At 48.9% G+C, this 14278-nt stretch overlaps 1 protein-coding gene across 1 annotated transcript in view; it reads left to right on the top strand.

Annotated features, from left to right (window-relative positions):
• The window catches only part of LOC130844468 (rho GTPase-activating protein 20-like), a 94800-nt gene extending 82714 nt beyond the window's left edge, over positions 1-12086 (top strand). Inside the window, exon 14 of the mRNA XM_057720704.1 lies at positions 11900-12086. Coding sequence (XP_057576687.1) covers positions 11900-12086 — 187 coding nt within the window. The remainder of the gene's footprint in view (positions 1-11899) is intronic.
• Positions 12087-14278: the final 2192 nt, after the last annotated feature.

The raw sequence follows: 14278 nt of genomic DNA, 5'->3' as shown, positions 1-14278 counted from the left end.
CAAATGATGCTGGAATAATTGGACATCCACACGCGAAAAAAAAATGAATCTAGACACAGACTTTACACCTTCCACAAACATTAACTCAAATGGATCACACTAAAATGCAAAACCACAGAACTCCCAGAAGATAACACAGAAGAAAATCTAGGTGACAAGTATGATGATGATATTTTAAATACAACACCAAAGTACAATCCATGAAAGAAATAATTGGTAAACTGGACTTCATGACAATTAAAAACTTCTGCTCTGCAAAAGACAATGTCAAGAGAAGGGAAAGACAAGCCACAGGTTACGAGAAAATATCTGCAAAAGGCATATCTGATAAAGGACTATCATTCAACATTTACAAAGAATTCTTAAAACAGCAATAAGAAAATGGAGAATCTAATTTTTAAAAATGGGCCAAAGGTCTTAACAGACACCTCACTAAAGAAGATATACACATGGCAAGTAAGCATATGAAAAGGTGTTCAATATCACATGTCACTAGGGAATTGAGATTTTTTTATAAATTTATTTATTTATTTATTTATTCTTGGCTGCATTGGGTCTTCGTTGCTGCGAGGGCTTTCTCTAGCTGTAGCAAGGGTGGGCTACTCTTTGTTGTGGTGCCCAGGCTTCTTATTTCAGTGGCTTCTCTTGTTGCAGAGCACTGGCCCTAGGTGCTTCAGTACTTGCGGCACATGGGCTCAGCAGTTGTGGCTGGCGGGCTCTAGAGTGCAGGCTCAGTGGTTGTGGCACATGGGCTTAGTTGCCCCGTGGCATGTGGGATCTTCCTGGACCAGGGATCAAACCCATGTCCCTTGCATTGGCAGGCAGACTCTTAACCACTGTGCCACCAGGGAAGTCCCAGGAATTGAGAATTAAAACAATGAGATACCACCACACACCTTTTAGGATGGCCAAAATCCAAAACACTGACAACAGCAAATACTGGAGAGGATGCAAAGCAACACAAATTCATACACTACTAGTGGGAATGCAAAAGGATGCAGCCACTTTGGAAGACCGTCTGGCAGTTTCCTACAAAACTAAACATACTCATCTCACACAATCCAGGAATCACTGTTCTTGGCATGTACTCAAATGCTGACATCTACGTCCACATGAAAACCTGAACATGGAAACTTACAGGAACTTTATTTATAACTGCCAAAACTTGGACGCATTCAAGATGTCCTTTAGAAAGTGAATGGATAAATACACTGTAGTATAAACAGAGAATGGAATATTATTCAGTGCTAAAAATGAGTTACCAATTCATGAAAAGACATGGAAGAAACTTAAACACATACTACTAAGTGAACTAAGCCAGTCTGAAAGGGCTGCCTACACACTGGATGATCCCTCCCAACTACCTGAATTCTGGAAAAGGCAAAACCATGGAGACATCAAAAAATCAGTCGCTGACAGTATTGCAGGGAGGCAGAACACAGAGGGTTTTTAGGGTAGTGAAAACACCCTGTATGATACTACAATGGTGGATACATATCATTATATATTCATCTAAACACACAGAATGTGTAATACCAGGAATAACCCCCTCATGTGAACTATGAACTCTGGATGATAAAGATGTGTCCATGTACCTAAATAGACATTTCTCCAAATGAGATATTCGGATGGCCAACAGGCACATGAAAAGATGCTCAATATCACTAATTATTAGAGAAATGCAAATCAAAAATACAATGAGGTAGCACCTCACAACAGTCAGAATTGCCATCATTAAAAAGTTGACAGGGCTTCCCTGGTGGCGCAGTGGTTAAGAACCCACCTGCCAATGCAGGGGACACGGGTTCAATCCCTGGTCCGGGAAGATCCTACATGCCGCAGAGCAACTGAGCCCGTGCGCCCCAACTACTGAGTCCGCACCCTGCAACTACTGAAGCCTGCCAGCCTAGAGCCTGAGCTCCGCAGCAAGAGAAGCCACTGCACTGAGAAGCCTGCGCACCACAACGAAGAGCAGCCCCTGCTCATCACAACTAGAGAAAGCCCGGGCCCAGCAACAAAGACCCAATGCAGCCAATAAAGAAATAAAGAAATAAAGAAATAAATTTTAAAAATGGTGTTCTTCAAGGTTTAAAAAAAAAGAAAAAAAAAGGCTACAAATAAGAAATGCTGGAGAGGGCCTGGAGAAAAGGGAACCCTCCTACACTGGTGGTAGGAATGTAAATTGGTGCAGCTATTTTAGAAAACAGTATGGAGGTTTCTTAAAAAAACTAAAAATAGAGTTGCCATGTGACCCAGCAATCCCAGTCTGGGGCCTCTATCCAGAAAAAACTGCAATTTGAAAAGATACACGCACCCCAATGTTCACAGCAGCACTATCTACAGTAGCCAAGACATGCGAGCAACCTAATGTCCATCTACAGAGGAGCAGATAAAGATCTGCTACACGTATACAATAGAATACTTACTGGGCCGTGATAAAGAATGAAATAATGCCATTGGAAGCAACATGGATGGACCTGGAGATTATCATACTAAGTGAAATAAGTCAGGAAGAGGAAGACAAACACCATATGATGATACTTACTGTGTGGCATCTAAAATATGATACAAATGAACCTATTTACAAAACAGAGACAGACTCATAGACATAGAAAACAAATTTGTGGTTACCAAAGGGGAAAGTGGGTTGGGAAGAGATAAATTAGGAGTTTGGGATTAGCAGATACAAACTACTATATATGAAATAGATAAACAACAAGGTCTTACTGTATAACACAGGGAACCATATTCAATCTCCTGTAATAGAGTGGGAAGACAAGGGGTAGGGAAATAAAAGGAGGAAATATAAAGGCCTCCAGGAATTTTGTAAAAGTATAAAGGAAGTCATAATCCTACACTTGTTCATTGATCCTGAGTTCATAATGATATAATGTTAATTAATATTTTATTTAAATATTAATGAAGGGGGCAGAGTCAGGATGACAGCCTGGGAAGACGCAGAGATCACATCTCCCCACAAATAGATTAGTTGCCAGATGCCAGCGGAGGACCTGAGACCCAAGCAGACTGCGGGAACCCCGCAGCAACCAGGTAGGACCTGGGGCAAGTCAGAGGGGCGGGGAAGGGGAAGCCACACTGGACCAGCGCCCCTGGGGGGTGGCTGGGGGAGGTCTGGAGGGACCGTTGAGGGCTGGGGAGATCAGGAAACTGCAACTGGGTTTCTCCCACCCAGGAGGCCAGGAGGCCTGCTGAGCTCCCCAGCTTGAGGGCCTGCTGGGCCCCCCAGCAGGGTCCTCCACCCTCCAAGGCCCCCGCTGGGCTGCCTGGGTCCTGGGGGTGTGCGAAGGAGGGAGCAGGGGTGAGGAGGTGGAGAGGCGGACAGGTGGGGTGGGGGCCTTGAGATTGGGGAATATTACTCAGCCATAAAAAGGAATGAAATTGAACTATATGTCATGAGGTGGATAGACCTAGAGACTGTCATACAGAGTGAAGTAAGTGAGAAAGAGAAAAACACTGTATGCTAACACATATATATGGAATCTGCAGAAATGGTACTGATGAATCCAGTGACAGGCAAGAGTGGAGATACAGAAGTAGAGAATGGACTTGAGGACATGGGGCTGGGGTGAGGGGCAAAGGGGAAGCTGGAATGAGGTGAGAGAGTAGCATAGACGTATTTACACTACCAGCTGTAAAATAGATAGCTAGCGGGAAGTTGCTGTATAACAAAAGGAGATGAAGTTCATGGGAGATGCCTTGGGAGGCCGGGACGGGGAGGGTGGGGGGGAGTCGCGGGATGGAAGGGATATGGGTATATGTGTGTAGATGCAGCTGGTTCACTTTGGTGTAGCTCAGAGATGGGTACAAGAGTGTAAAGCGAATATATTCCAATAAGGAGTTTAAAAAATATATTCCATTGTATATATGTGCCACATCTTCTTTATCCATTCATCTGTTGATGGGCATTTAGGTTGCTTCCATGCCCTGGCTATTGTAAATAGTGCTGCAATGAATATTGTGGTACATGGATCTTCTTGAGTTATGGTTTTTTCAGGGTATATGCCCAGTAGTGGGATTACTGGGTCATATGGTAGTTCTAGTTTTAGTGTTTTGAGGAACCTCCATACTGTTGTCCTTAGTGGCTGTATCAATTTACATTCCCAGCGACAGTGCAGGAGGGTTCCCTTTTCTCCACACCCTCTCCAGCATTTATTATTTGCAGATTTTTTGATGATGGCCATTCTGACTCGTGTGAAGGTGATACCTCGTTTTGGTTTTGATTTGCATTTCTCCAATGATTAGTGATGTTGAGCATCTTTTCATGTGCCTCTTGGCCATCTGTATGTCTTCTTTGGAGAAATGTCTATTTAGGACTTCCATGCTGGGCAATAGAGTTATTAAAAACCAATTTCCACTCTCACTTAGCAGCATGTCTTGCCACTGCTAGACATTTGAAATTGTGTAATTCTGATGGGTATGAAGTGGTATCTAATTATTGCTTTCATTTTGTCATGCAGAGGTTTTAAATTCTCATTACTAACATTTATCAGTCTTTTATTGCTTGAGCTTTTAAATTGATTTCTCAGAAATCTATAATATCCTTCTGTTCCCAAAGTGCCAAAAGATGTAACGTTTTGCTTTTTGCATTGAGGTCCTTAAATCACCAGAAAATTATATCTTTTGTTTGCTGTGAAGTAGGAATCAAACTCTTGCCACCACGATACCATGAGAGTTAGTTGTCCCAGTCCCATTCATTGACTAGTCTATCATTTCCCTAACAGTTTGTGATGTCATTTCTGTCACACATGAGCTTTATTTAGGTATTTCCTTATTGATTTTGTTGTAAAATATACATAACATAAAATTTTGTATTTATTCATTTTAAGTGTGGAGGTTAGCGGCACAAATTACTTTCACAATGCTCTGCAAACATCACCATTATACTACTTATTTCTCAAACTTTTCCATTTCCCCAAACACAAGTTTTATCCTAATTAAGCAATAATTTGTCATTTTGCTTCACCTCTGTCCCTGATAAACTCTGGTCTACTTTGTGTCTCTATGAATTTGCCCCTTCTATATGTTTTCTATAAGTAGAATCATACAATATTTGCTTCTTTTTGTCTGGCTAATTTCATTTAGCATAATATCTCCATGTTTCATCCATGTTATAGCATGTGTCAGAATTGCAGCCCTTTTTAAGGTAAAAGAATGGACAAATAGATCCATGGAATATAATAAACAGCCCAGAAGCCCACAGTGGAGCAAAGATGGTCTCTTCAACAAATGGTGCCAGAACAACTGGACATCCACAGGCAAAAATATGAACCTAGCCACTCTTTATGAAAATTAATTTAAAATGGGTTATAGACCTAAATGCAAAAGTACAACATAGGAGAGAATTTCAATGACCTTGAGTTTGGTCACTTTACCCCTTGGAGTATTAATAAGTCATCATATAATTGCTGCCCTCCACATTTTTTGTTTTTTTGTTTTTTTTCTAGAATGCCTGGTTCATTATAAGCAGTGTAAGAATTGTTTTAAATATAAATAAATTTCAAAACCAAACTTATAGTAGACCCTGAATATCATGGAGGCAGGCTTTTATCTGGAGGTTAAAAATCACATTTCCATGTGAAAAATGTCAAAAACAAAGGACTTGCAATTGTCATTTTCTCTATTATCTTATTTTTGGGTATCCGTTTCTGTTTGGTATATATAAATGGTAAAACGTTTATAAGATTTGCTGTAGGTGAACTTGTTCAATATAAAATATGGGTGACCATAAATTCTGGAAACATTGACAATGTTTGTAAAATAGACAGAGGGACTTCCCTCTTACCCAGTGGGTAAGGCTGTATGCTCCCAATGCAGGTGGCCCGGGTTTGATCCCTGGTCAGTGAGCTAGATCCCACACACGTGCCACAACTAAGAAGCCCACACGCTACAATGAAAAGATCCCACATGCTGCACCAAAGATCCCTCATGCCTCAACTAAGAACCAGAGCAGCCTAAGTAAATAAGGAAATAGATAAACAAACAAACAAACAAAAGAGCAGTTTAAAATAGATAGAATCCCCTTGATTGTTTCATGTAGGGTAAAGGTGCACGTTTATGCCATGGACATTGGATGCACAGATCATGTGAGGCAGCGTATGACAGATGCACGTGCAGTGACGGGTGGGAGCGCTGCTTTACTGCACATTGTTCATGGCAGCTCTGCACAGCTTCCTCAACTGTGAATTGTAGTGAGCAACCCACATCCACATGGCATCACAATAAACTATTTATCATGGATATTCATCTATGTTTTCAGCTTTCAGTTCAACTTAAATTCAATGGACTGAATAATAATCAGTCTAATTCTGTTACAACAGTCAATTAAAAAGGAAAAAGTACACTTTGTAAAGCATTTCCTGTATGGCATTTTTCCTAATTCGTCCCATTTTGTTATGATCATGAGACTTACCTGCATAACTTTCACTGCAAAAAACACCCCCCCCCCCATAGAACCCTACAGGACACCAACGACCACATTCCCTCATGCTGCGATTCAATGAGACTGTAAGGAAGTAGGGTAGAAAGTTAGTTATAAATTTGTAAAACCATGGAGAATATAAGAAGGGAACTTTTTGTTGAAATAAATGGGCCAAAAGAGCTGTATGTCAGCTGTGCTTCTCTTAGAGGAAAGACTGTGGCACTGTCATCCTAATGGATAATCTGACTTAACCAATGATAAACATTTGACAGCCATCATTAAGGTAGATTTTTACAGGGCAAGGAAAACTAGCTGCTTATGAGCAATGAGAAATATGTATGTAGTATCACTAAAATGCCCACTTTGGAAAGGGCTGAATATACGATGTGAGGATTTTGATGACTGATGTACACTTTGTGTAAATTAATGTACACTTTGATCATTGATGTACACTTTGATTCGTATGTACACGTTCTTCAAATCAGATGTGAAGAAGTCCCTCCTGGTAATTTTATAAGGCCAGGTGTACATATCAAGTGTAGGTTAAAAGATATCTTTTGAAAGACTCCACACTATTTGAAGCAAAGTGTTCTTATTTAGGCCTATAAGGAATCTAAAATGGAGGCTGCCTGAGTCTTGGAAATTGTGCACTTTCAAAGAAGCATTGAAAAGATGACTCCCCCTAAGCAGTTCATCATTTTAAGCTATGTTATCTGGACATTAGGACTTTGTCATATCTTGGAACTATGCATAATACCATTTGAGGGCATTACCACATTTTAAGGGAAAAAAAAAGCATGTTTTTGCCAGAGGGCAAAAAAGGAATACTGCCAGATACAGGATTCATTTGAAACATCTTCACATACTTTTGAGCCCCTTTCATTTAAAAAGAAAACAAAACCCACACATCTGACCCAAGCTGTGATGTGCAATACAATGTGTCAGTTGCACAGCCCCCTGGGAGGTGGGTGAGAGCCAACAGGCCTTTTTGCTGGTTTATTTTATTCCTAGAGCCCATTTGCTGCCGGCCTTTACCTTGTTTCCAAAGTAAAGAAATATATGGTCTTGGGTTCAGATCTTTTCCTCAAGGAAATAAAAACACTATGATATTGACACCTTCTGACTGGAAGAGGGCTAACATGGGACAAATAAGATATTTTCTCCCACTAGAGGTTGGCAGTATTTTGCTCATATTTAAAGTTTGTGATTCTCTAACCTGTGGGTCAGAGCTCAAGCTAGTGAAGACCTGCAGAGGAAAGACCTTTGCCAAAGGACCAAAGAGCATGAGCATTTCTGCAAGCAGAGAACCCATCTGGGGCAAGGCTGACAGGGTCTGGGGGCCTTGGAGTTCTGGGGGGTCAGGGAAAGGTCACTGGTCCTTCTCCTGTGCTGCCAGTGTGTTATGTGACATCAGAGCTACCACGAAGGACCTTTCCATGGGTGGACACTCAGATCATAAGGAAAGCCTGTGAGACCTCTGTGGGTGGTCTCAGATAGAGGTTTCTGAGGGATGAACTGAGAGGTCTCTGGGTGAGATTTCTCACTGTTGGTCTGTAGGTGGTCCCCGTGTGGGGTCCCTGTGGGTCCCTGTGTGGGGACTCTTAGTGGGGGGCCCTCCATTGGTGGCCTTAACTGCCCCTCATGGCAGGAGAAGAGCAAAGGGACTTGCCCCTCCCTGTTCCTTGCTGTTCTGTCAGGTCCCTCTGTGCCACTTCCCTGACAGGCACATGGGGGGTCCAGCTCCCCCACCCCAGCCCTCCCCTTTTGGTGCCCCTGAGAGGACCCGGCAGCAGCCAGGCTCAGGGTCCGCACTCTGTGCCACCCTCTCCTGAGCTGTGGAGGGCGCTCTGTGCCCTGGGCCCTGCCTCCTCCCAGGGGCCCTGGCTGTGCCCCCGCTGCTGTGCCCACCCTGAGGGTGGGGCCCAAAGAGGGGGCCTGACTTCAGGGAGAAACGGCGGCAGGAGCAGGGCTCTGCCAGCTTCCGACCCCCCCCGATCCAAAACCCTCCAAACCCCACCAGCACCCCCCAACATGCAACCGCAGGTTTTGGTCCCACAGGACTTGGAACCAGACAGGCTTGGCGGCAGGGCCATTCCTGATGTCACCTATATCAGGGGCAGATCCCAGAGCAGGACTCTGAGCTGGCCGTGACGGGTGGTCTGTGGGAGGTCCCTGTGTGGGGTCAGCATAGGTGTGTAGGAAGTCCCTGTGTGGTGTACGTGTGGGTCTGTGTTGAGGTCCCTTTGTGGGGTGCGTTTGGATTTGGGGAGGTCCCTGTGTGTGGGGTCATGGTGGGTCTGTGGCAGGTCCCTGTGTGCAGTCAGCGTGGCTCTCTGCGCGGCACCTGTGTGCGGTCCGTGTGGCTCTGTGGAAGGTCCCTCTGTGGCATCCGTGGGGGCCTGTGTGATGTCCCTGTGTAGGTCAGTGTGTGCTTGTGGGAGGTTCCTGGGTGGGGGTCCGTGTGGGTGTGTCGGAGGTCCCTGTGTGGGGTCCGTGTGGGTCTGTGGGAGCCCCCTTTGTGGCGGTCCGCGTGGGTCTGTGGGAGGTCCCTGTGTGTGGGGTGAGAGTGGGTCTGGGGATGGACCCTGTGTGGAATTCCTGTGGGTTTCTGGCAGGTGCCTGTGTGGGGAGTGTGTGTGTGTGAGTTCAGTGTGTGTCTTTGTGCGGTACCTGTATTGTGTCCGTGCGGGTGTGTGAGAGGTTCTTGTTGCGGGGTGGTTAGTGTGGGTCTGTGGGCTGTCCCTGCTGGGAGTCAGTGTTGGTGTGCGAGAGGTGCCTGTGAGGGTTGAGTGTGGGTCTGTAGGAGGTCCCTGTGTGGGGGGTTCGTGTGGTTCTTTGGGAGGTTCCTGTGTGGGAGGTCCCTGTGTGTTTGTGGGGGGTGCCTGTGTGGGGGTCCTTGGAGGCCTGTCGGAGGTGCCTGTGTGGGGGTCAGAGGGCAGCTGTGGGAGATTCCTGTGTGGGAGGTCCGTGTGGGTCTGTGGGAAGTTCATGTGTGGGGGTCCGTGTGGTCTGTGGGAGGTCCCTGTGTTGGGGCGAGTGTCTGTGGGAGGGCTTTGTGTGGGGACTCTTAGTGGGGGGCCCTCCATTGCTGGCCTTACTTCCCCCCAGTGGCAGGAGAAGAGCAAAGGGACTTGCCCCTTGCTGTTCCTTGCTGTTCTGTCAGGTCCCTTCTCTGTCACCTCCCGGACAGGCACATTGGGGGTCCAGCTCCCCCAGCCCAGCCCTCCCCTCTCGGTGTCCCTGAGAGGACCCGGCAGCAGCCAGGCTCAGGGTCCCCACTGTGCGCCACCCTCTCCTGAGCTCTGGAGGGCGCTCTGTGCCCTGGGTCCCACCCCTCCCAGGGGCCCTGGCTGTGCCCCCACTGCTGTGCCCACCCTGGAGGATGGGGCCCAGAGAGGGGACCTGGCTCCAGGGAGAAACGGTGGCAGGAGCAGACCTCTGTCCAGTGCCCCCCCCAAACTCAAGTCTTGGTCCTCCATGTTTGGGTCTTGACAGGCATGGGGGCAGGGACATCCCTGCTGCCCCTGGATCAGGGCCCCTCCTGGAGCAGGAATCTCCGCCTCGGGACTGACTGGTGCACAGAGCCCCGCATCTCTCTAGAGAAGTGCTCCTGTCTCCCCGCTTTCCCTTGTGGACGGGGCCGTGGAGGCAAGCTGACAGCACCCTCATTCCCTACAGGTCACGTCCCGGCCTCTGGGGGACACAACCTGTCTGCTGGCCTCTTTCCTCACCAGGCTCTGGGGTGAGCAAGGCTGATAGCAGGGGAGACGTGCTACGACCCCAGCACAGTCCCTGGGCCTGTAATGTCCCACCTGCCCCCTGGGAGCCTCCTTGGGCCCCATGTGTAGGTAAAGGTCACAGACCACGAGTCTGTCCCCAGCTCCCAGTCCTGTGAGAACTGATGACATACACTGTGGAGAAGTGACCCTTCCCTGCTTGGAGGCTCTGCTGCTCTGGGAGCGTGGCCCTCTGTGGAAGGCCCCAGGTGGCCGCCCTGTGTCTGGGCTCTGGGAGCTGGAGTAGTGGGGAGACTCGGGTGGGGCCACCATGAGCCACCGGGCCCCTAACTTCTTTCCTCTGGGCCTGTAGACAGTGGTGGGACCCCAGGGGCTTCTTGGTCACTGCACCGCTTATGGGCACCTCTGCCACTTGCCTCCTTCCCCTGCATCCCACCCTAGGGGCCCATGTCAGTGAGGTGAGTGCACACACAGTCACGCCCCTGCTCAGTCCCCAGGCGGGAGGTGGGTGCCGTGAACAGGGCTGTCCTCTCCTCTGGGACTGGGATAGACTGGCCCTTGGGGGCCTGTATACTCCTCACCTCACACCCTCAGAGCTGGGACTGCATGGTCCTCATCCTCCCCACTGCTCCAGGGAGAGAGAGGCAGAGGGAGGGTGACATTCCTGGCCCGTCTCAATCCCAGCTCCATGGGGAGAGGAGGGGCTTTCAGGGCAGACATCAGCTATCCCCACTGAGACATGCGGGCAGGCTTTCTCCCACCTCTGGACTTGGGGTCAGCCCTGCCCCCAAACTCCCCTCCTTGTTCTGACAGATGAACTTGCCTCTGACACTTTCTGCAGCCTGAGGGCCATGTCAGCCTCTGCAAAGCCCTCCCCTAGCAGCCACACAAGTTCAAGGTAGAGAGCAGGCGAGGACTGAGCCAGATCCTGAGAGGAGGGTCTTTATGTTTAGTTCACCTTGATGCGTCCTGAATGCTGTTGCTTGTTTCTGTAGTGCTGGTATTTTGGAAACTTGAGGTGCAGTGAGGGAATTGGGGTGAGGGTGAGTATTCCACGCTGGGATACTCAACCTCCCTCCCATCCCACCTGGAAGCCAAAGCAGGCACCTGGGAAGAGTGGACCCTGATCCCGTCCCTTCCCCACAGCAGGGCACGGACAGAGGCCACCATGTCTCATGAAAAAAGAACATGTATTTCAGGAAACAATAAAGATTGTGCTGGGAAGAACCCATTAGCACAGAGAGGATGTGCTAACATGAGAGAACAAAGTTTTTTTTCTGCACGGTATGCATTTTTTCTTGGAGAAGCATTTTCGTACCAGGAAAGCTGTGACAGGCATGTTCTGATTGAGCGGAAGAGGTGTATTTGTCTAGGACACAGTGCCTTGGACAGTGAAGGGGACGGCCTGGGACCTGTGCCGCTCTTGCTCCATGCGGGCAGGCCCTCCCTGGGGGGGGACCTGGCTCCCTGGGTGGGAAGGCCCACTTGCTCTCCCTGGGACGGGTCCACTCCCTCTTTTGAGGACAGCTGTGGCCCATGGGGGTAGCTTGGTGATCGTGGGCTCTGTCTCTCATCACTCTCCTTTGCTCTTGCCAGGAGAGAAGCCTATGGTAGCAGGAGTGCGAACCTAATGGGGCCCAGAGTTCCCCTTTGCACCAATGTAACTGGGAGGCATGAAGTCCATGGTGAAGTGCCACCATCTCCCCTGCCATCCGTCCAACAGCTGTCATGAGAGCCTGGGCCTCAGCAGCCCTGCTGTCCTTAGACAACCTGCTTCTGACGGGTGCCTGGCTCTGGGCAGCGGCTGCTGCAGGCTTGCCCTTTTGTGGGGACGTGTCTGGTCCTTTGCCTTGACTGGGGAACATCCACTGCAGAAGGTGCTTATTCCTTTGTCTGAAGTGGCTTTCTGAAGGAACCTAGCCATTCTTCATGATTAACTGGTGGAAGTTGCTTCCTAGGGACTCTGCAGATTCCTTTTTCTGGCCAGGGTGGATCATCCCACGGGCCTGGTAGGCCCTCCGTTCTGCCAACCCTTTTTCACGCTGTCCTAGTTTGGGCTTCCTGTAATTCTCGCTCCCATCAGTGGGGGCAGACTTCCTGCTCTGGCTCTTATATTGGGGCTGCCGTCTCAGGTCCTCCTGCTGCCCCTGGCTGCTCTCTCCACTGGATATAAGAGGAGAGACTATCTGCGAAATGGACGTGTCTTCACTGGCCAAGGTCTGGGAACAGGGCCGAAATTCCTGAGAAGCCAAGATGTCTGCGGCAAGGAACATGTCTGAGCAACAGTCTTTGAGAAGCGTGTCTGTGGCACAGTCGTGAAGGATCACGCCAGTTTCATAGTCATGAAGCAGCACGCTGGTGGCCCGGCCTGGAGCTTGTTTCTGCCGGTCTGTGAGCCCTTGGACCTCAAGTTTACGAAACTGTGCCTGAGTATAGGTCTTCTGGATTTGAGGCAAAAGGCTTTATATTTGACGAGAGGCTTATATTGGCCCTTGGAGACCGTGAGCTCCTCCAATCCTTAATGATTTGGGATTTGATGAGCATACTCGGTTCAAAGGTGGCTTTCGAAGCAGGGTCCCCCTCCACGGCCTCTTGGGCCCTGGCAGATTGGGACCCTGCATTGAGATCCACCACAGTCACGCTAGAGCAGGAATCCGGGGAGGCCCGTCCCCCAGCCTCCTCCTGTGGCTCCTTCCTGGCCATTGCTGGACGTGGACGGGGCTCCAGGCTGTCTTTGTGAGCCCCCACGACAAACACATTATGCCAGATTCTGCCCACAAACTTGTAGGTGGGAGTCTGAGATGGTGGCTTGTCCTCCTGTCAAGTCACAGGGGCCTCTGAGGGTTTATGGACGTTGCCAGGTGGCAGTCCTCCCAGGCCCCCCTGGGTTTCCTCACTTGCCCATGAGGGGACAGGGAAGGGACTCTCCCGGGGGGGAACTGCCTCTGTTGTTATCACTTTCTCTCCCGGATGGGGCTGAGGAGGATTTTGCAAGGCTTCAGTTAACTGGGCTTTTGGGTGGGCCATAGATTCACAGGTGGCTTTCAAGGTGGCCCCTGGAAGGGGTATGGGGTGAGCCTTTTCAACTTCAAGGTACATAGGAACTTGAGGACCTTGAGGGTTAGGCTCCACCTGTGCCTCACCCGAAACCTTATAAGATGTGCCTCCAGCTCCTGTTGAATATAAGGGCTGAGGACAAGAGACCCGTGGGAGGTGTCCATGGAGGCTCCCCCATCCTGAGAGGAGGCTGCATCTTCTGTTTGCTTATGAGCATGTGACTCTCCAGGAAGGTCTAAGACATGGGTGGCAGCAAGCCCTGGATGGTGGACATGTGCACAGTTCTGACTCTCCTGGGTCTGCTCTGCCTTCCTGCCCACAGGGACTCCCGAGCCTTCTTCTGGAGGCTTCCTGCCTGGGCCCAATTCTCTTTCTGACTCAGGCTTCACTCTTGGAACCTTTTCTGGGGGGCTGGCTGAGGCCATGTACAGATCTCTTAGGATCCTGCCCACACTCTGCCCTACAGCCTGGCTCAGGTCTTTCCCTCCCGGGATCCTTGCTGGGCACCTGGCCCCCATCTTCTGTGCATCCTGGCTGCTTTTGCCTGTACCTGCCAAGGGCCTTGAGGGCGCCTTTTTGTCCTTTGCCTGACAAGGCCTTGAGATTTCATCCTGAGGCTGCATCAGTTTCTGAGATGCTTGGATTCTGCAGGGTAGGCCACTTTGTTGCTGCATGAGTCTTTTTGGAATGTGGCACTTCAATTTCTCCTGAACCTCAGGGCTCAGCAAATCCCCAGGAAGGATGGAGGGAGAGTTCTGGGCCTGGAAAGATCTATTCTCCTTGGACAGGTTGGGAGTGACTTGGCTAAAGACTTCCTGAGATCTTTTCACCATAGAAGCTAAAGTTCTCCCACTTTCTATTTTCTTTTTCAAGAAGTGATTTTCCAGATCATGAAATGTTTTGGGGAAGCAAGATTGTGCCTTATTTTGAACGGTAAGGCAAGATATGTCACGGGACCCAATCTGGGACTGAGAAAAAAACTAGACTGATTGGGAAAGAGAGTGTGAGCTGGGCAGTGGTTTCCAGCTGAGCCTGAGGTGTCAGC

This window comes from Hippopotamus amphibius, chromosome 2, assembly GCF_030028045.1.
Source record: "Hippopotamus amphibius kiboko isolate mHipAmp2 chromosome 2, mHipAmp2.hap2, whole genome shotgun sequence".
NCBI classification, from domain to species: Eukaryota; Metazoa; Chordata; class Mammalia; order Artiodactyla; family Hippopotamidae; genus Hippopotamus; species Hippopotamus amphibius.
The sequence above is the reverse complement of the archived record's forward strand: the minus strand, read 5'-3'. Positions and strand labels throughout refer to the sequence as shown.